Genomic DNA, 21,095 nt, shown 5'->3' with positions numbered 1-21,095 from the left:
TAAGCCAATTCATTTACAGACAGCAATTTGCAGGCGGCTGTTGTTGTCCATTTTACGCATCCATAGCCCATCATAATGCTGTACATAAGTACCAGCATGTAATTCCTTTATACTTTACTAGCACCTGCCCGTCGCTAGTAATACAGATTCGGCTTTTAAGGATAGAAACAACTGCCATTGGGTAGTAGAAGAAAGTCGGTAGCTCATAAGTTCTTATATATCATTGATAATATGTGTATATGATTACGAATGTCTTTTCGTAGTCCGTGATCTCTCCCTTTCCATATTATGTGTAGTGAAAAAGGGCCCCTTAAGTGCGTGCAGAATGAAAAACTCTATATTAAATTCAAGTTTTCACGAGCTACGAACAAGAGATCTCGTAGTTATTGCCTTGACGAAGAAGTTACTTTTGTTGTACTCGTATCGAAGGAAATTTATCTGAAAATTGCGAGTAAGCGTCTCTCATGCCGGAACAAAGAACCAAATATGCAGATAGCATATTGACCACAAAAAGTCCCTACGAGGCTACCGAAACTATTAGAATCAGGTTATCGCAGGTCAAATTGTTAAATAAAGACTTTTATTTACTATTTAAGGAATTAGCTAATTTGAAGAGGAACTATGCTCAGCAATTGAGGAAAATAATAGCTGAAAATGAAGACATAACAAAGATATTAAATGCTCAAATGATTGAAAGTAATGTTTTGACTCCTCAGGAAATGAGTGCATTCAGATTCAACTCACTGGGAGAACTAAGAAGCGTATGGGATACTGTAATTGAAGAACTACAATCGGATTTGAAGTCAAGCACTGAATACTACAACACTTTGGATCAACAAGTCGTTCGTGAATTGAAGGAATCCGTGGAGAACAATACTAGCTGGAAAGAAAGTAAGGACTTGCACTCCAAGCTTAGTAAAAATGCAGCCTCAATTGAGCATTATAGTAAGAATAACGAAAACTCTAGTCACTTAGATGAGGCAAGAAGACAATGGGACCAGCAAAGCCCTTACTTGTTTGAACTGTTTGAAACTATTGACTACAACCGTTTGGACACGTTGAAAAACTGTATGCTGAGATTTCAAACCAGTTTTAGCGATTATCTATTGAATACTACCAAAGAATGCGAAACTGTGATGACGAAATTCTTGGCATTCGAACCTCAAAGTGAAATTGATCGATTTGCCAAAGATGCCAGTCAATACAACTTCCAACTCTCCTCTTCTTCGAAAGAAGTTGTTCCTAATAGTGTTCCGCCAGCTTCTGCCACTAGCGCTCGCCCAATCTCTGCTTCCGATGGTGCTCCTAATAGGGAAAAGGAAAAGAAATCCCCACAAAAGGATAAGCGTAAGAGTACATTTGGAAGCATCGGTCATCGTCTTGCCTCTGCATCCTCGACTCTTACCCATGGTGATCTCATGAATAACGAATTTTCAGACTCTACCAATAATTCTTCCTTAAAATCAAAAAAATCATCCCATACTCTAAGATCCAAAGTGGGTTCAATTTTCGGTAGAAATAAGACCAAGAACAAGAGACAACAACAATCATCATCAAACTCTCATATCCAGGAATCCATTACTGAAACTCAAAATAATTCCTCTACCAGAGTATCTTCAACTGCAACTTCTTCCATTTATCAGAAGCAACGTCGGCCTACCTATTCATCATTAAAATCAAACAATTGGACCCCGGCTGAAGCTAGTGACACTCCCCCTCTTCCTCCCCATGCCACTCCTAAAAGCGTAGGTGCACCTGTTACTGCTGATACAGTGCCTGCACCAACTTTTACGCCTGCTGCAATGCCTACTTCAACCCCACAACAAAGCTCTCCTCCAACTGCGAAAGAACCAGACTCAAGTGAGTTACCTAAGACGGTACCGATATCAATTTCTCAACCTCCGCTCCAGCCACAATCAAAAACAAAACCGTTACCAGTTGAACCTACCTTCCCCAATAATTTAGTTTCTACTGCTACCGTTGATAATCAACCTCCGACTCAAATGGATTCAAGACCCTTGCATATCCGCGCACCTGCTTTACCACCCTCGAGAAAGCAAAATTTCATTCATAACAGGGATTCCCAGCTCTATGAATCACTGCCTAATCATGGCTCGGACCCTACTCCTACTTCTTCTTCATTGTCCTCTATACCTCAAGAACGTCCAGCTTCGACGCTCTCTTCCCAAATTACTGGCGAGCTAAGGGAGTTAAATCCTCAAGCCACAGGGTCTTCGACGTCTTTAGTAGGCCAATCGTTATTTCAGCACTCTTCTTTAGAAACTTCTCAATTCGGATTGAATGCTAGTATCGCAGAAGTACTTAATGCTTCTTTCAAAGATGGTATGTTACAGACTTCCCAACTGATTGGAGAAATTGCCCTCAACTATTTACCTAATTCTGTCATGAATTCACCTTTACCTATTGGTATTAATTTGAAAATCACTAATGGCGCTAAGTTCGAAAAAGTTATCCTGAACCAAGCCTTCATCGAGCGTGTGGCCCCAGAAGAATTTAAAGTTAACCCATCGTTCATCGATTCTAGAACCTTAGGCGCTATTAAATATTCTATAAAGGAGCCGATCGCACCCATTGTTATTCATCCAGTCTGGAGATTTGAACCTCACCAGGCAAGTGTTGTATTGACTGTCAAGATGTCGCCAAGCTTACCCGTGGAAATATCGCAAATCGTGATAGAAGACCTTGTCGTCTTCGTAAATATCGATGGTGCTAATGCAACAAGCGCTTTATCAAAACCCCAGGGCTCCTTCAGTAAAGAAAAAAAGAGAATAACGTGGAGATTCAAAGAACCGGTTGTTTTGACAAGAAATGGTGAAGGTCAAAGGTTAATCGCCAGATTCATTACAGACGGTCTAGCACATGAATCCGCTAAAGGCGTGATTACCAAATTCACTATCAGTGAGACAGATAACGCGGCACTACCTCATAGCGGAGCTGGCAGTGGAATTTCGTTGACCTGCCAGGAACTGGACGAAAACAATCCATTTGGCGGTGACTGGTCCGATGTAAACACAAAAAGAACCTTGACGACTGGTAATTACCATGGCCTCGCTTGATATTTCTGGTAAGCTTCTATTTCAATATAAATCGTTCTTTCGTTTGCCGATCCATAGTATATGGAAGTAGCGCCGCTGGTTCATACTTTCCTTTAGAAACCCTCTGTTTTAAAATTACATAGAACTACACTTATGTACTATAATGTTCTGCAAAGATTCTGTATTTTGCTCCTTTTCTATTTCCACTATTCAGATTTTTCAGACTTTTCAAACTTTTCATTTACTCCATTTAATAGTTATTATTTGCGGAGTGCCTGAAAGGCGTTTGTGCCCGAACGGAAAAAAAAATAAAAGCTAACACAGAGGTGGTGAAAGACAAATACTGCTTATTTGATAACAGACTATTCGCTTAACTGTGTGTCCTTGACAAATACAAAACAAGCAAACTCATAACCCATTGTAATGTTTTTACGTACTCAAGCTCGTTTCTTACATGCTACTACCAAGAAGATGGACTTCTCCAAAATGTCCATCGTCGGCCGCATTGGCTCCGAATTCACTGAACATACTTCCGCTAACAACAATCGTTATTTGAAATATAGTATCGCTTCGCAACCAAGAAGGGACGGCCAAACCAATTGGTACAACATCACTGTGTTCAATGAACCTCAAATCAATTTTTTGACGGAATATGTTAGAAAAGGGTATGTCATATATTTATCAATTTTACTTACTTTACAATAACACATTGCAATTTACTAACATTTCCTTTGCATAATTTATCCAGCGCTTTGGTATATGTTGAAGCTGACGCTGCTAACTATGTCTTCGAAAGGGACGACGGTTCCAAGGGTACTACTTTGAGTTTAGTTCAAAAGGACATTAATTTATTAAAGAATGGGAAGAAAATAGAAGATGCTGAGGGTCAAGAAAATGCTGCTTCTTCAGAATGATTGTAATATTTACGCTTGCTTATTTCGACTTCCTCCTCGATATTTTTTTATTCAAAACATGCTTTCTTTTACTTAGAGTATTTATGGCAAATAAAAAAAACACATTTGGAATAACGAATTAGTTACACAAAAGCTACGTCCATCCCTTAAATAGAATGTATATATACTATAATATATTGGTTAACGTGTGTTACGCAGTATTTCGCTTCTTGATTACAAAATTAAACAAAAGTGGAAGAACTTCTCTTAAATATGCATTCCCTCATTGCTAAGACTATCTATGACCCTATAATCAATGAAGTCCGATTTTTGTAAATTTTAAAGGGCATTTTCGACGATTTCAAAAACTCAGCGCCGATGAAATCTTCCACATGATATACTGTTAAGGAAGACATCGGCTCGTAAGAAGAATGAAGCGAACCTCTATTTCTGATATAAAAGCACTCCAATTCATTCGGAGGTTGAGAACTTGTTTTCAGAATCCTTAGTTGAAAAGAACCTGGGGTTTAAGTCATGATAAAGGACTCAAAAACTATCACTCAACATGATGTTGAAAGAGAATCCATTTCTTCCAAACATGCGATTAAAAAGAGATTACTTCTATTCAAGATAGACCTGTTTGTGCTATCATTTGTTTGCTTACAATACTGGATTAACTACGTGGACCGTGTCGGTTTTACCAATGCATATATATCTGGTATGAAGGAAGATCTTAAGATGGTCGGAAACGATTTGACTGTGTCAAACACAGTCTTCATGATTGGTTATATTGTAGGTATGGTCCCTAATAACTTAATCTTACTGTGTGTTCCACCTAGGATATGGTTAAGCTTTTGTACGTTTGCTTGGGGTCTACTGACCTTGGGAATGTACAGAGTTACATCGTTCAAACATATTTGTGTGATTAGATTCTTTCAAGCCTTATTTGAGAGCTGCACATTCTCAGGAACACATTTTGTTTTGGGTTCGTGGTATAAGGAAGACGAATTGCCCATTAGAAGTGCCATATTTACCGGTAGTGGTTTAATCGGATCTATGTTCAGTGGATTTATGCAGACGAGTATCTTTACTCATTTGAACGGTCGCAACGGTTTGGCCGGTTGGAGATGGTTATTCATCATTGATTTTTGTATCACATTACCTATTGCGATTTACGGGTTTATTTTCTTTCCAGGCTTGCCTGATCAAACAAGTGCTGTTAGCAAATTTTCCATGACAAGATATATTTTTAATGAACAAGAGCTACATTATGCTAGAAGAAGACTGCCAGCTAGAGATGAAAGCACTCGATTAGACTGGTCAACTATCCCTAGAGTGCTAAAAAGGTGGCACTGGTGGATGTTTTCTCTCGTGTGGGTTCTTGGAGGTGAGAATTTAGGTTTTGCGTCTAATTCTACATTTGCACTATGGTTGCAAAATCAAAAATATACGTTGGCGCAAAGAAATAACTATCCTTCAGGGATATTTGCTGTAGGTATAGTTTCTACGCTTTGTTCAGCTGTATATATGACTAAGATTCCTAGGGCTAGGCATTGGCATGTCTCTGCTTTCATATCCTTGGTAATGGTTATTGTTGCAATACTAATACGTGCAAACCCATTAAATCCTAAAATCGTCTTTTCTGCGCAGTATCTTGGGGGCGTAGCATATGCTGGACAAGCAGTTTTTTTCTCGTGGGCGAACATTGTTTGTCATGCAGATCTCCAAGAACGTGCTATTGTTCTTGCATCAATGAATATGTTTTCAGGGGCCGTCAACGCTTGGTGGTCAATATTATTCTTCTCATCAGATATGGTACCCAAATTTGAAAGAGGTTGTTACGCTCTCTTGGCTACAGCTATATCAAGTGGAATCATTTCTGTCGTCATACGTTCACTACAGATAAGAGAGGATTTGTCCAAGAAACAAGTTCCTTACATAGATGCTAATGACATGCCTGGAGAAGACGACGATGACGAGAACCAGGATGATGAGAATGATGGCGATGATGGGAGTATGAACGTTGAACTTCGCGATGAGGAAATGAACGAAATTTCAAATCCTTTTCGTTAGATGCATTTGACTTCTTCTAGTTATTTATTGGTCCTGTTGCTGATAATGTATGGCTTCAGACCTCCTTTTGAAAGTTGAATGGGCAATAGTCGCCAAGATAACCTCTAGAAAGTTCTTCCTAGCTTTTCATAATGAAATTTCGATTTCTGTTTAACTGATTTTTCTTTTTTCCTTTGGTAAGTGTAGAACAATATCTAAATTTATGTTTTCAAAAGCCTCTTGCTGACTTATTTGGAAAGGTTTGGCAAGTAACCTGCTTTCTTCTTATGCGTTCATACGTTCTGTCGAAACGTTTACCCCTCCTTATTGGTGAGGCTAAATTTCACCAACCATGTCATAGTGTCTGTCATTTCCTAGAAATTTTAAATTTTAAAGTTACTATGACATAATATCAGTTATTTTATGACTTAATGTAAAGGAAAGATGAAAAATTCCGGTACGCAATACTTTTTTACCGATGGGGCTTTTATCAATCCATAGACCGTAACCGAACCACAGAAAGTTCTGTTCCCTTTTTCTTTTTTTATTTTTCAGGATATTGTGAACTCGAATGACCTAGGCAAGTGCGGTGGAGGAGCAGGATAAAGTTAACTCCGAACGGAAACCTGGCTTCCTTTTTCTCTGTTGGCTCGTTTATTTACTTTATTTTACTTCTTCCCTCAGCAACGGTAAGTTTTATGAGTCTGTACTTGATATTATGGGGGCCGCAGTTTTTGATTCTTGAAACTTTAGTCTTTGTCCTACATATAATTCTTATTAATTTACAACGGTACGCTCGTTGCATGCCCTTCCGGCGAGATTAACAGCGCCAGTGGGCAAGTCCTGTTGATAATAGAATTAAAGTCATCCGATGTTAGTTTGAGGTTGAGGACAAAACCACTAGACGGAAGTCTTCTATATGGAAGATCAATCGTAGGGAGACAGTGCCAAATTTTGGAACTATGCCGAGACAAAGGAATCAAAATAACTGCTTTAAGACGTCCTGAAGCGGTCAAGGATGATAAAGTATTGTCATGCGTGGGTATCTCCCTTCGTCACTCTGGTTGCGGTGTGCAGTGCTCATTCCATTTTTTGGTGGTTCTATAAAGGCGTATGCGCTGCACAGGTTTGTCTCATAAAAAGTTGTCATATGAATGCATATGATGAAGGCTTCGGGATCTGTGTTTTAATATTTTACGAGATGGTCTTCGTCATATCATTATCACTTGAGTTCCTGATAGACGTCGTCGTAATTAGACCATTGGCAATCTGGGTTGCGCGTCACCCCAGAACACAAAATTATGAGAATTATGGAACAAATGCATGCCGCCTTTTATTTTGACGTTCCTGAACCTTTCAAGATATATTGCATGTTTCATTCCAACGAATGGTTTTTTGAAAGTGAAGTTATGTATAGGAGTTATCCGAACTTGACTAATGCGCTTCTATTCAAGGTCATTTATTTGGATCAAGCTGCATCCTAGGCTCAGCAACCAGGTATCCTAATAATACAAGTGGAGAAGTCAAGAAGGTCCATAATACTTTGATCGTCATTATATTCTTCACCGTTCCTTTTGATTTGGTCCTCTCACCTCTTTCGTTTTACCAAATTGGAGCTCTTAGTTGCCATCACAATGAAGGCGCCTGACTTTCTTTTGCCTAATCCAAAGCTTCGAATTATTGAGATTCTAATTTGGCTTTGTCGCATTACTCACCTTGTTATGGCAGGATTTGTTTGCGCTGTTGTAAAATTCTAGACCTCTATGGTCCCTACTAATTAAACTCCATACTGGACGTAATTATGTCCTGAATATCGCCACTCACCAATGCAAATGTTGCATGTCGGTGTTCAATGATTTTTTATTAATAGGCGCCTTATAATTAGTAAGTCTATATTGGTTCTTCTTGACTTTCAGTTCCCAACTATCACCACAAATTCTCAGAGTTATTTAATTACTCACGCCCCACACTGTCATCATTTTCCTAATCCGATTCACTATCACTTTTACCACCCTTATGTACTAATTCCGTGAATGTCCGTAAAATGCTGTTTCGTACTGGTCGGAAGAGAATCAATTATCGCTTATTGACTAGTACTCATGTTAAAAGCATATTACCATATGAGGTGCGAGAAGATGATGTAACCTAATAAGAGACAGTCATCAAAGCTAATCAAAGCAGGAACACAAGACGTCATAATGTAATAGGATTGATGAGTGGACCATATAAAACGAAGGAAGAAACCACAATAAAGTATGTAGAATTATCGATATCATTTGCAGACTCCTATATTCTCGATAAAAACTTTCTCTGCGTTCTGGGTATTGTCTTAACCCAAATTGGAATCTGGCAGTTGTCTCAGAATTTTCGCACTTCTCATAACTTTTATATGGGTATATATACCTCTCTGAGGAATAAATAAAACAAGAAGTTCTGGTCCTATAGTGTAGTGGTTATCACTTTCGGTTTTGATCCGGACAACCCCGGTTCGAATCCGGGTAGGACCTTTTTTATGAAATTTTTATTAACTTTGATTTTTTACACTGTCCTCAGGTATAGAAAAATGACTGGTAGTGGTCTCATCAAAAAAGCATTAACAAGACACTACTGTTGAGTACAATTTAATGAGTTTTTACAACAACATAGTAGCACGAGTCATTATTAGTTACATTTCTAACCAGGACGTTGGATCTGTCTCCATTTTTACTAACTCATATTGATATTTTCATATTCATTCTTTTTTGGCTGGTTCGAAACATCTCTCTACAAAAGCAGTTTTGTTGGGGTACGGCAAGAAAAGATATCAGCTTTGACATAATGGAATACACCACTATTTCTTCTTCGAACTCCACACATAATTTCCAGAGGAAGATTGCCCTAATAGGAGCCAGAAATGTCGGCAAAACTACTTTAACTGTTCGCTTCGTTGAATCGCGTTTCGTTGAGTCCTATTATCCTACTATTGAAAATGAATTCACCAGGATAATTCCTTACAGGAGTCATGACTGTACACTGGAGATTCTCGATACTGCAGGTCAAGATGAAGTTTCCCTATTAAACATGAAATCTTTGATGGGTGTACAAGGGATAATACTATGCTATAGTATAGTAAATCGCGCTAGCTTTGATCTCATTCCTATCCTCTGGGATAAACTGGTAGAACTTCTGGGTAAGGACAACCTCCCGGTAATACTCGTAGGTACCAAAGCTGATTTGGGAAGAAGTGCAAAAGGTGAAAAGAGGTGTGTCACAAAAGCGGAGGGGGAGAAACTAGCTTCGACAATTGGAAGTCAAGATAAGAGGAACCAGGCAGTGTTTATAGAATGTAGTGCCGAGCTAGACTATAATGTTGAAGAAACTTTCATGCTTCTTTTGAGACAAATGGAACGTGTCGAAGGAACTCTGGGCCTTGACGCTGATAACAATAATAAATGTTTTATAATGTGAATAATCCGGGCGTCCCCAGGACATCATTGGATTTATTAGTAGGGAAAAGCGGTCAGTACAATTTGTATAATATTAATATCGCATATTTCTCATACCTGTTACGGGCTGCTGCGCTCATAGTAAAAGGTTGGATATTGATAGAACGTATCAAAGAGTTCAATGCTTCGTTTAACAAACTAGAATGTTTCAATTACCGGGTTATCGCTGGTGCAGTTTTCAAGATACAGTAGCAAACCCTGAATGTTATTAATACAATTTACATTTAGATTGTGGTTCTGCGTGCGTTAAGTAATGTCTCGCCTCAAGAAAATATATTCTATTGCATTTCTTCAAAAATTTGCTGTTGCTGTTAAAGACATAAAATAACTCCGCCTTTGAAGATTATCGACAATTGACTTCTTTGGTAAACCCAGATTAGACACCCAGTTAAACGCACTAACTTATACTTTAAACATTTTTTTCTATAGGAGATAACCTTTGATCACACTGTTTACCATATTAGCACATTGTAATATTTTAGGGCAGCACCGGGATTGTAAATACTTAATATCAGAGCGGTACGACAAGCACAAATAAATTTCCTAATGTTGTTCTATAGCTCTGCTCTAAAGAATTATTTACGTTTACGAATACTATTTGCCCGCGTTCTTGCCTGGTAGTACCCAAGTGTTTAATTTTAGCTCCAAGAAGTACGATTGCAAATACATAACATAAATAATACAATAAAATATCACCATGAAACTAAGATTTATTAAGTAGCAATTATTTCGGACCACATTGGCCATAAGCACCCGGGCCAATTGTCGACATAATATGATATTTTCTCTTTTTGATTTTGAATATCTAATCTTATAAAGTCCTATAACGAGACAGAAGATTTTGCGCACTGTGCTAAAGTGGAAAAAAAGAAAAGGCAAGAAGTTATAAAAAACATAGATGCAATATATAAACAGCCTAATAAAAAAATAAGTGAGGTGAAGTAATCAAATATATTCAAAAGAGATATAGCATAACAGTCTCTAGAGATGGAGCTTCAGAATGATTTAGAGTCTCTCGATAACGAGCTGAATGATTTTAATGAAGATCCATTTCGTGATGATTATATAACGGATGAAAATGCTCTGAGATCAGGATTGCGATCCGCCTGGACGAGGATGAAATATTGGTTTTATAAGAATAGATTGAAGTGGACAAACAATCCCATAATAATTGGCGATACAAAAGATAATAGGGGTGGTCCTAATTTTAGAAGGGGTATACCACTATACGAATTAGACGCGAATGGTCAACCTATCGATAGCGAATTTGGTGATGAGAATGATCTTTCTTTAGGAACAGGATTTCATTCCAAAGTGCCTTTTAAAATAATATTTCGTATATTGCTTGGTTCACTGGTGTTTGCTGTTTTTTTAATTCTGCTGATAAACATAACAAGACCCCATCATTCTGAAAGAGTACTATCACACTTTGGTAATCCCAACTTCGACCCTTATGTGAAGTATTTTAATGGTACACATGAATTTTTCCCCCTAACAATAGTAATTTCACTAGACGGTTTCCATCCTTCACTTATATCCAAGAGGAATACACCATTCTTGCATGACTTATATGAATTGAAATATAATGGGGGTATGAATATCACGTCTACACCGTTTATGATACCAAGCTTTCCTACGGAGACCTTTCCCAACCATTGGACATTGGTTACTGGACAATACCCAATACGCCATGGTATAGTTTCTAACGTATTTTGGGATCCTGATTTAAGTGAAGAATTCCATCCAGGTGTAGTGGACCCTCGAATATGGAACAATAATATTACAGAACCGATTTGGCAAACTGTCCAGTCTGCGTTTGACGGCGATATGCCATTCAAAGCCGCTACACACATGTGGCCGGGTAGTGATGTGAATTATACCAAATACAATGAAGAGAAATTACAACCTGAACATAAAGAGCCTATCGCGGAAGAGAGAACTCCTTTTTACTTTGATGAATTTGATGCTAAAGAGCCACTTTCGCAGAAATTATCCAAGATTATTGAATATGTGGATATGAGCACACTGAACGAAAGGCCACAATTAATTCTCGGTTATGTACCAAACGTAGATGCGTTTGGACATAAGCATGGATATCCCGCAGAGTCGGAATATTATTATAAAGAATTCACTGAAACATTAGGGGAAGTTGATACATTCCTGCAGCAACTGGTAGAATCATTGCAAGAAAGAAATTTAACAGACTTTACTAATTTGGTCATTGTTAGTGATCATGGTATGAGCAATATCGCAGTTCCCTCAAATGTAATCGTCTGGGAAGATTTACTGGACGAGAAGTTGAGGAAGGATTATATATCGCACGCATATTTGGAAGGTCCGATGATGGCCATATCGTTAAAAGATTCCGGAAAGATTAATGAGGTTTACCACAATTTAAAGACGTCAATAGATGAAGACAGGTATACGGTTTACGTCAATGGGAATTTTCCTGAAGAGTGGAACTTCAATGATAGAGGAAATCATCACATGGCCTCAATCTGGATCGTGCCCGAACCCGGATATGCGGTAATGAAGAAAGAACAATTAAAGAGAACGGAAAAAGGTGACCATAAAGACAAAAACGAAGAAAAAGTCTTCACGATTGGATCACATGGGTACGATAATAATGCGATCGATATGAGGTCAGTATTTATCGGTATGGGGCCATATTTCCCACAAGGATACATTGAGCCGTTCCAAAATACAGAATTTTACAATCTATTGTGTGATATATGCGGTGTTGCAGAAAAGGATAGAAACGCCAATGACGGCGCTGGAGTACTTATGAACCAACTCCGCGAACCCCAGAGCAGCGATGAAGTACAGATTGAAGATGACTTCGATTATTTAATAAGTAGGTTCGGCGAAATCAGTACCTATAATATTATTTGGGGCGGGTACCCTGAAGAGACAGAACAAAATGATGACGATAATGACAATGGTGACAGTGACGATGAGAGCACTGACGAAATAGCCGCCGTATCGACTTCGTCGTCAACGACAAAACTACCGATAACAACTTCAATATCATCAGCAACTAGGATCTCACCAGATGAAATATCACCTTCGTCAAAAAGAAGCAGCACACAAGTTAGCGCTACTACTAACGCTGCGGGGGATTGGCTTCAAGACATAATCAATGATGCAAAGGAACTCATTGACGACATAATTGACAGCATCGATGATTTGGTCGATTCTGATACCTAAGCGGACAACCGCATTGTGAAATAAAAGACGCATTCACATAGGTCCCGCGCAAGAAAACATATGCACACCGAGAGAGACATTTATTTAGATTTAGTATATCCTTTAACTTAATTCAAAAATGGACCACTTTTTCACATCCGATGACAGTGGGGTCAATAAGATATACTAAGTAAGAAAACTAATTACACAATAAAAAGAAACAAGCTGAAACTGGGCGCGTACGCTCTTTCCTAAACGAGGGGGTTCATGTCGTCATTTAGACATCGAGCATTTTCCATCTGTTGTCCGTTACTCGAAGGAGAAACGTTGCAGTAATAAAATTGCGCAAAGAGGCAACATGCCAACCTCAATCCGGGTGGCCGGTCCCGTATCCGCGCACTTCCCCTAAAATCCCAGTACACCCATGCATCATAATCGTTAAATTACCGCACCCATGCACCCTACCACGGCTGTTTCTATGGCGTCCTTGCATTGAACAAGAATTCCTTTATTAGGAAAGCCGGGAATAGGTCGCGATCGGGTAAAATCAAAACAATTTTCTCATTTCCAACAGAGTAAAATCAAAACAATTATGAGAAAAAAAAAACAAACAGAAGGCAGAAAGCAGAAAGATGTCAATATGGACTTCTCACTGCGTAATACCAGATGATTACAATTTTTCCGATAATAATTTCCTATGTTTTTTTTCAAATTTAGCCTTCCATGCTTGCCCAGTATATAAGGCTTTGAAAGCAATTAATTGTTTCTTTTATAATTTTAACTTCCCTTTTTTCTCTTATAGCGTCTTATCTTCTTTTAGAGTTTTTCACTACTACCCTTTTTCTACTTAATCTTTTCCCCTTTTAATAGTATTTAAAGGAAGACACTACACACTTTGAAGGAAGAGCGAAATAAGTTTACCTTTTTCATCTCTTTTTTTTTTTCTCGACTTCAAATTAGTCACTCAAGCAAATTTTTGTTCCTACATATCCTTTGTTTGTTTCTTCCCTTCCCATCTCAGCACTTTTAATCTATCATAAATGACTTTACCAGGTGGTGTTATTTTAGTTTTCATTTTGGTCGGTTTGGCTTGTATTGCCATTATTTCTACTATTATCTACAGAAAATGGCAAGCTAGACAAAGAGGATTGCAAAGATTCTAAAAAGGACAGAGCAAGTCATTGTATTCCCTGCCCTCTTCATCTTTGTTTATATCCATTCTATAACGTGAATTAGACTACTATGTGTGTGTGCGATACCCTTTTTTTGAATTCTTTCTACCTTTTATCCCTCACTATGCCTTTCTTTTATTTGTTTCGTCCGTTCGCTTTATGTAAAAATGAACGTTGTTAGTACTTGATGTGCGTGCTCAAGTTGAATTGTGTTTTTTTGTTTTTATTGTTATGATATTTGAACTAATACGAGTGTGTTTCGTATTTAGATAGTTCCCCTAAGCCCAAATTGTCCGCTTTTTTCCTTTTATCGCTATTATTATGATTTTTTCCATTCTTAGCAATGTGTGTGATTGTCAAGTCTGGCTGATGATTCTTTGTGATAACTCATGTGTGTGTAAAATTGAGTTTTTTCATGGTTTCGTTTTTAGAAAGAAAAACTACATAGTAGCGTAATCAAGATAGTGTATGATTTTTTTTTTATTTTTAGAAAATCTAAATAATAAATAAAATGAAAAATAAAATACAATCAATCCTTAAAGATAATAGATGGTTGAGTATATGCGCGTGCACGATCTTACAATTATGATCTACTTTTTTTGTCTTGCTTTTTTCTCTTTTCATATCCCTGCAGGAAAAAAAGAATACGTAACTCAACTTAAACAAAGCTCGAGTTATTGCATACTTTTATATAGAAAGGTAGAGTACACCAAAGCCAAACAAGTAATGTTTCGTGCTTGCTCCTCCCTTAAAGGTGCTAGATTTTATTCTTCACTGACGGTTAAATCATTGTACGAGCATGTACATCGTACCAGCCATGAAAACATTTCAATTAATGGATGGATCAAATCTATAAGGCTATTAAAACGTATAGCGTTTTTGGACTTGCAGGATGGGACTTCCGTAAACCCGTTAAGAATAGCAGTTCCGCTGACAAATAATGATGAAGTACAGTTTTTAAAGAATTTGAAAACAGGTCAAACTTTATCTATTTCTAATGCTACTTGGCAAAATACCCCTAACAGAAAACAGCCTTTTGAATTGCAAATCAAAAACCCTGTTGAGTCAATTAAAATTGTAGGCCCCGTTTCAGAAAGCTATCCATTACAGAAAAAGTTTCAAACGTTACGTTACTTGAGGTCCTTACCTACACTAAAATACAGAACCGCTTACCTAAGTGCAATTCTACGGTTAAGATCATTTATAGAGTTACAGTTTATGCTATATTTCCAAAAAAACCACTTCACCAAGGTTTCACCACCAATATTAACTTCAAACGATTGTGAAGGGGCCGGTGAGTTGTTTCAAGTTTCCACTAATATGTCGTCCACCGCATCTTCGTACTTTGGGAAGCCGACTTATTTGACCGTGTCCACTCAGTTGCATCTGGAAATTTTGGCTTTATCGTTATCAAGATGTTGGACTCTTTCTCCTTGCTTTAGAGCCGAAAAGAGTGACACCCCAAGGCACCTTTCGGAGTTTTGGATGCTTGAAGTAGAAATGTGCTTTGTTAATAGCATCGACGAGTTAACATCCTTTGTTGAAACCACAATGAAGCACGTAGTTAAAGCTTGTATAGATAACCAACAAGAACTCTTGCCAAGGCAATTTGTCTCTTCGCAAGAAGATAGCGCATCATCAGATTTATCAGTAAATCAGGAGACACAACAAATTAAAACACGATGGGAAAATCTAATGAACGAGAAATGGCACAGCATAACATATACCAACGCCATTGAAATTCTCAAGAAACGCCACAATAAAATTTTACACTTCAAGTACGAACCTAAATGGGGACAACCTTTGCAAACTGAACATGAAAAATTTTTAGCCGGCGAATATTTCAAATCTCCAGTTTTCGTTACTGACTATCCACGTATTTGCAAAGCATTTTACATGAAACAGAACTCCACTCCTGACGATACTGTCGCATGCTTTGATCTGCTGGTTCCGGGAATGGGTGAAATAATTGGTGGAAGTTTAAGGGAAGATAACTATGACAAGTTGTGCAAAGAGATGAAAGCACGCGGGATGAATAAATCTGGGGAATTGGATTGGTACATTTCTTTAAGAGAAGAAGGCAGTGCGCCACACGGAGGATTTGGTTTAGGGTTTGAGAGATTTGTCTCGTACTTATACGGAAACCACAATATAAGGGATGCCATACCCTTCTATAGAACATCTGCAGGATCCATCGATTTTTAATATTCCGCTTGTCCTACATCCTTCCATATTTTTACTCATTGTTCCGTATTTGTCTTCCCTTAGAAGTAGGCTTTATTTATGACCATCCTTGTAAATATAATAATGTAGAATCTTTCTTTATTAGACTTCATTCTGCTTCGGCCCGATCTCATCTTAATTAACTATGACACATTCCGGTTATTGAAAATCTCGGATACGAAAAGGCCAAAACAAAACAGGAAAAAAGTCTACTATTTTATGAGAATACTATAATGGTCCTTATCTACAGAGTGTGCATTTAGATCAGTTAAAGAAAATGTTAACCAAGAAGCTACAAGGGGTAAGCACGTGAACATACGAATATAAAAAGATATGGCGCGTCAAAAGCTTAGTTTTAGGGAACAAATGGACGGTTTCCCCTGGATCCAACTGATGGTTGTGTCTTTAGTTAGGTTCAGCGAACCAATTGCATTTTCGTCATTATTTCCGTATGTTTATTTCATGGTTAGAGATTTCAACATTGCTCCCAATGACGCTCAAGTGTCCAAATATTCAGGTTACTTATCTTCATCATTTGCCTTATGTCAAGTCATATCTGCGTACCATTGGGGCAGATTCTCTGAAATACATGGCAGAAAAATAACATTGACTTGCGGGCTTATAGGAACATCTGTATCGCTGTTGATATTGGGATTTTCACACAATTTCTATCAAGCGTTGGTGGCAAGAAGTTTAATGGGATTGCTAAATGGTAACGTCGGCGTTATTAGAACCATCATCGGTGAAATAGCCACCGAAAGAAAACACCAGGCTTTAGCCTTCAGTACCATGCCTTTATTATTCCAATTTGGTGCCGTTGTTGGGCCTATGATTGGTGGATTTCTTGTATTTAGAGATGGAACGATGAATGAAGTGCCATCATGGTTTCCACACTTCGCCAAAAAAATAATTAAGTCGTATCCGTATGCCCTGCCCAACGTGGTGGTGTGCATATTTTTAATGTTCGGTTTAATAAATGCGACCCTGTTTTTGGAAGAAACGCATCCTCTTTTTAAAAATAGGAAAGATTACGGTTTAGAAGTTGGTGATTTTATTAAGAAGAATATATTTGGCATACAGCCGAAAAGGAGACCCTGGCAAAAGTGCATCCACGGTGATTCGGAAAACGCTCCTCATCGTAATGAGAATGTAAACAACAATGGAAGGCAAGTTAATGAAGAGGATGAGAATAGTCCCCTGGTAAATACTACTAATGACAATGATACTGAAAGTATACAGTCTATTGATCCTATTTTAACAAGAAGGCAGTCTGTAGGTCTGATTAGGACCTATTCTCTGCATGAACCAACAGACGCCATGCATGGCGATATCGACACAGCTTCAGACGGTTGTAAAGAAAGCAGTATATTTCATCACGTTTTCCATACAAAAGTATTTTACCCTATATCGGTGAATTTTATTATGGCTTTACATTTGATTGTGTATAACGAATTTTTGCCTGTGTTTCTGGCTTATGATTTAGCCGTAGATCCAGAAAATCCAAAGAGGCTGGCTTCAAAATTTCCGTGGAAAATATCTGGCGGCATAGGTTATGAGCCAGAACAAACCGGTACTCTTTTGTCGACAACAGGTATCTTTGGTTGTTTTGTGGTTATCTTCATTTTTCCCATCGTTGATCGTAATTTCGATTGTTTGACAATTTTCAGAACTCTAGTCAAGTTGTATCCTATCATGTATATTATGGTTCCTTACGTCGTTTTTTTACAAAGCGAACGGATTCCTAGTTGGTGTACTGTCGTCTACTTATACATAATCACGGGAATAAAAACATTCTGCGGTGCCTTAACGTCTCCACAAATTATGTTATTAATTCATAATTCGAGCCCCTTGAGTTGTAGATCGGTCATTAATGGCGCCACTATTAGTATTTCTGCCTCCGCTCGTTTCATAGGTCCGTTGATCTGGGGTTACATTATGTCTTGGTCTCAGCAGAATGACGTTGCCTGGGTCAGTTGGTGGTCGTTGAGTCTGTTTTGTATGGTGGCTCTTTATCAAAGTTATAAGATAGCACCAATCGATGAAAACGAAAATGAGCTACATCAACAGGCTAGCGAAAGTGCTTACAATTCACAGTCCGAGTCTTCTGATTTGAGAATGACTCATCGATCCAGCTTAAGCAGCTTAAGTAACCAACGCTGTACCGCATGAGATATTTTCTCATGAGGCTTGCAAATCGGAGTGTTTAGTGGAGAAACGAACTCCAGTAGTTTACATACCAACCATGATAGGCGCAAGTTTGCTTCTTTTTTGATGAAAACGTATGTCAGGATTTTCAGGCGCTTTAGGCGCTTTATAGCCATTGCACTCAAGATATTTTCCCGAATTCTTATATATCCTTATGTAAGTTTCAATCCATTTATGTAATTGTATCCAGTGAGTCAACTTGACAGGAAAAGTAATGTTCCCGTTTCGAGCGAGAGAACCTATTTTTTAATAATCCCTTGGACGCCGCCGCTATGTATAACTATTGCCAATAAATGTTATTTTCACCGGTCAGTGTTCTCCCTGCGCTGCTTCACATCTTACAATTGATCATTTGGCATGGAAATACTGGGCAAAGTAAACCACATCTTTGTTTCAAGGGTAGGAAACTCACGTTTATTTCTTACGCAAGCTGTCCGTTAAGTCCCTTAAACTGCACTGAGGGCGTCCTATCAATTCGAATTCATCACGTTGTGAGTCGCTTTAGGGAAGGAAATCTCAATAAAAATATTGCTATTATAACTCAAACAACTTCCATGCCGTGTGATGAATGCCGAGGATCGAAGTGGGTGCATTGAATGTTATATTCCCCTCCCCCTTAAGAAATTTATGTATCTTTCTTACCGTGTTGTAGTGCCTTCTCGAAATCAATTATGGACGCTATGCAGCTCATCTCCGATTCGCATAAGCAAGAATAATTGTACAAGATGCCAAAAGGGATGAAAGACCACTGTAGCGCCCTTGCTGCGTACAATCGGACCTATATCGGCCCACTTTCCTTGCGTCTCCCTGCGCGATTTTGGTGACCATTTTCCAGATCCTCTAGAATTTTCTTAAGGGTCTAGCCGTAGGGGGATTCTCTCCGAAGGCAACAAAACGCATCGAAAGCGTGCTTGGTAAGAATACTTGATATGACTAAAGTAAGCAAAGCCATACCCATATCCCGATCCCGATCCCGTTTTCTTATCCCTATTCCTTCCGCCACACACTAAATGCTCGCTTGAGTAACATTGTTAGCTCATCTTCGTTATTTTCGTTATCCCTTTCTGCTTTACCAAGGATAAGATTTTCTAGCATCTCATCGAAAACTTTCCGCCTCCCTCATTGGCTACAACCTCTCATACCCAACATCATCCTAGGAAGTATAATGTCCAATCCCTTGTCTTAACCATATGTTGCAGTACACCTGACAAACATATATAAGTCTTGAGTATCATCAATTATTTGACCTTCAAATTTAACCGCTCTCTTTTATTGTCCTTTCTTTGGCATTCTTCAATATACCACCAACAACAAATATCAACTCAAGAATTATTATTTCATAACTTACAAAACCAAAACAACAAGTTCGAAAACTTAATATCTTTTAGTTACAAAAAAATAACAACAAATATCAAATGAACGATACGCTATCAAGCTTTTTAAATCGTAACGAAGCCTTGGGGCTTAACCCTCCACATGGGCTGGATATGCATATTACCAAGAGAGGTTCAGATTGGTTATGGGCCGTGTTTTCAGTCTTTGCCCTTATTTTGTTATGCTACGCAGTGATGTTCTTTATTGCGGAAAATAAGGGTTCTAGGTTGACTAGATATGCCTTAGCTCCTGCATTTTTGATTACCTTCTTTGAATTTTTCGCCTTCTTCACTTATGCTTCTGATTTGGGTTGGACTGGTGTTCAGGCTGAATTCAACCATGTCAAGGTTAGCAAGTCCATAACTGGCGAAGTTCCCGGTATAAGACAAATCTTTTACTCAAAATATATTGCCTGGTTCTTGTCTTGGCCATGCCTTTTATTTTTAATCGAGTTAACCGCTAGTACCACTGGTGAGAATGACGAGATTTCTGCTTTAGATATGGTACATTCGCTATTAATTCAAATCGTGGGTACTCTATTCTGGGTTATTTCACTATTGGTTGGTTCATTGATCAAATCCACCTACAAGTGGGGTTATTACACCATTGGTGCTGTTGCCATGTTGATTACACAAGGTGCGATATGCCAACGTCAATTTTTCAATTTAAAGACCAGAGGATTCAACGCGCTTATGCTATGTACTAGCATGGTAATCGTTTGGCTGTACTTTATCTGTTGGGGTCTAAGTGATGGTGGTAACCGTATTCAACCAGATGGTGAGGCTATCTTTTATGGTGTTTTGGATTTATGTATATTCGCCATTTATCCATGTTACTTGCTAATCGCAGTCAGCCGTAGCGGTAAATTACCCAATTTATCATTGACAGGAGGATTCTCTCATCACCATGCTGCGGACGATGTTGAAGATGCAGTTCCTGAGACAAAAGAAGCTAATCCAGAAAGTCCAAGAGCATCTGGGGAGACTGCAATCCACGAACCAGAACACGAAACAGAGCAAGCCGTCGAAGATACTGCTTAGAGCAACTTGAGAATGTTTTAATCTTTCTTTGCTTAATACATTTCAAAACATCAATTTCTTTCTTCTAATGCCTCCAATGAAACTTAATATTTAATAGCCTAATTTTAATTTCTTCATGAAATATACAAAATACATTATATACACATACGCACACAATAATTAATAATCTAAGGTATTCTTCCAAAATGTAGAAATGTTCTTTCTGCTTCCTCACTTGACTGGTCTGGCCATTCTAGGCCATCTCAACCCAGGTTAACTATGTCGAGTTGCAGGAACTCCTTTATTTTAGCACACACTATCGAGAGCATACAGTCATATTATGGTTTACATTCTCCCCTGTTATACGCTATTTTGCATCATACGATACACGCGTGATAACTTGTTTTATGGTGTGGGGTAGGAGTTATGA

The 21,095-nt window shown here is 38.3% G+C and overlaps 8 protein-coding genes and 1 non-coding gene across 9 annotated transcripts; all 9 read left to right on the top strand.

Moving 5' to 3' along the window:
• Positions 1 to 464: 464 nt before the first annotated feature.
• On the top strand, positions 465 to 3,077 carry SYP1 (Syp1p; the record flags this gene model as incomplete). Its single annotated transcript, XM_033909081.1, has 1 exon — positions 465 to 3,077. The coding sequence occupies one exon, from the start codon at positions 465 to 467 to the stop codon at positions 3,075 to 3,077; it is 2,613 nt and encodes an 870-aa protein (XP_033764972.1).
• A 402-nt stretch (positions 3,078 to 3,479) lies between these two features.
• On the top strand, positions 3,480 to 3,970 carry RIM1 (Rim1p; the record flags this gene model as incomplete). Its single annotated transcript, XM_033909080.1, has 2 exons — positions 3,480 to 3,721; positions 3,805 to 3,970. 2 exons carry the CDS (start codon positions 3,480 to 3,482, stop codon positions 3,968 to 3,970), a joined length of 408 nt encoding a protein of 135 aa, XP_033764971.1.
• Positions 3,971 to 4,483: 513 nt separating this feature from the next.
• Positions 4,484 to 6,022, top strand: FEN2 (Fen2p; the record flags this gene model as incomplete). The annotated part of the gene is made up of 1 exon (XM_033909079.1): positions 4,484 to 6,022. One exon carries the CDS (start codon positions 4,484 to 4,486, stop codon positions 6,020 to 6,022), a length of 1,539 nt encoding a protein of 512 aa, XP_033764970.1.
• Positions 6,023 to 8,436: 2,414 nt separating this feature from the next.
• SPAR_Ctrna8Q lies at positions 8,437 to 8,508 on the top strand. The gene has a single exon. It is a non-coding gene; the product is annotated as a tRNA-Gln (tRNA).
• A 310-nt stretch (positions 8,509 to 8,818) lies between these two features.
• RHB1 (putative GTPase RHB1) lies at positions 8,819 to 9,448 on the top strand (the record flags this gene model as incomplete). Its single annotated transcript, XM_033909078.1, has 1 exon — positions 8,819 to 9,448. The coding sequence occupies one exon, from the start codon at positions 8,819 to 8,821 to the stop codon at positions 9,446 to 9,448; it is 630 nt and encodes a 209-aa protein (XP_033764969.1).
• A 1,025-nt stretch (positions 9,449 to 10,473) lies between these two features.
• NPP1 (nucleotide diphosphatase/phosphodiesterase NPP1) lies at positions 10,474 to 12,693 on the top strand (the record flags this gene model as incomplete). Its single annotated transcript, XM_033909077.1, has 1 exon — positions 10,474 to 12,693. The coding sequence occupies one exon, from the start codon at positions 10,474 to 10,476 to the stop codon at positions 12,691 to 12,693; it is 2,220 nt and encodes a 739-aa protein (XP_033764968.1).
• A 1,877-nt stretch (positions 12,694 to 14,570) lies between these two features.
• Positions 14,571 to 16,049, top strand: SLM5 (asparagine--tRNA ligase SLM5; the record flags this gene model as incomplete). Its single annotated transcript, XM_033909076.1, has 1 exon — positions 14,571 to 16,049. One exon carries the CDS (start codon positions 14,571 to 14,573, stop codon positions 16,047 to 16,049), a length of 1,479 nt encoding a protein of 492 aa, XP_033764967.1.
• A 351-nt stretch (positions 16,050 to 16,400) lies between these two features.
• On the top strand, positions 16,401 to 18,236 carry SPAR_C00790 (uncharacterized protein; the record flags this gene model as incomplete). The annotated part of the gene is made up of 1 exon (XM_033909075.1): positions 16,401 to 18,236. One exon carries the CDS (start codon positions 16,401 to 16,403, stop codon positions 18,234 to 18,236), a length of 1,836 nt encoding a protein of 611 aa, XP_033764966.1.
• Positions 18,237 to 19,687: 1,451 nt separating this feature from the next.
• On the top strand, positions 19,688 to 20,686 carry HSP30 (Hsp30p; the record flags this gene model as incomplete). Its single annotated transcript, XM_033909074.1, has 1 exon — positions 19,688 to 20,686. The coding sequence occupies one exon, from the start codon at positions 19,688 to 19,690 to the stop codon at positions 20,684 to 20,686; it is 999 nt and encodes a 332-aa protein (XP_033764965.1).
• Between the last annotated feature and the right edge of the window lie 409 nt (positions 20,687 to 21,095).

Source organism: Saccharomyces paradoxus, chromosome III (genome assembly GCF_002079055.1).
Source record: "Saccharomyces paradoxus chromosome III, complete sequence".
NCBI classification, from domain to species: Eukaryota; Fungi; Ascomycota; class Saccharomycetes; order Saccharomycetales; family Saccharomycetaceae; genus Saccharomyces; species Saccharomyces paradoxus.
This window is presented reverse-complemented; position numbering and strand designations above follow the sequence as displayed.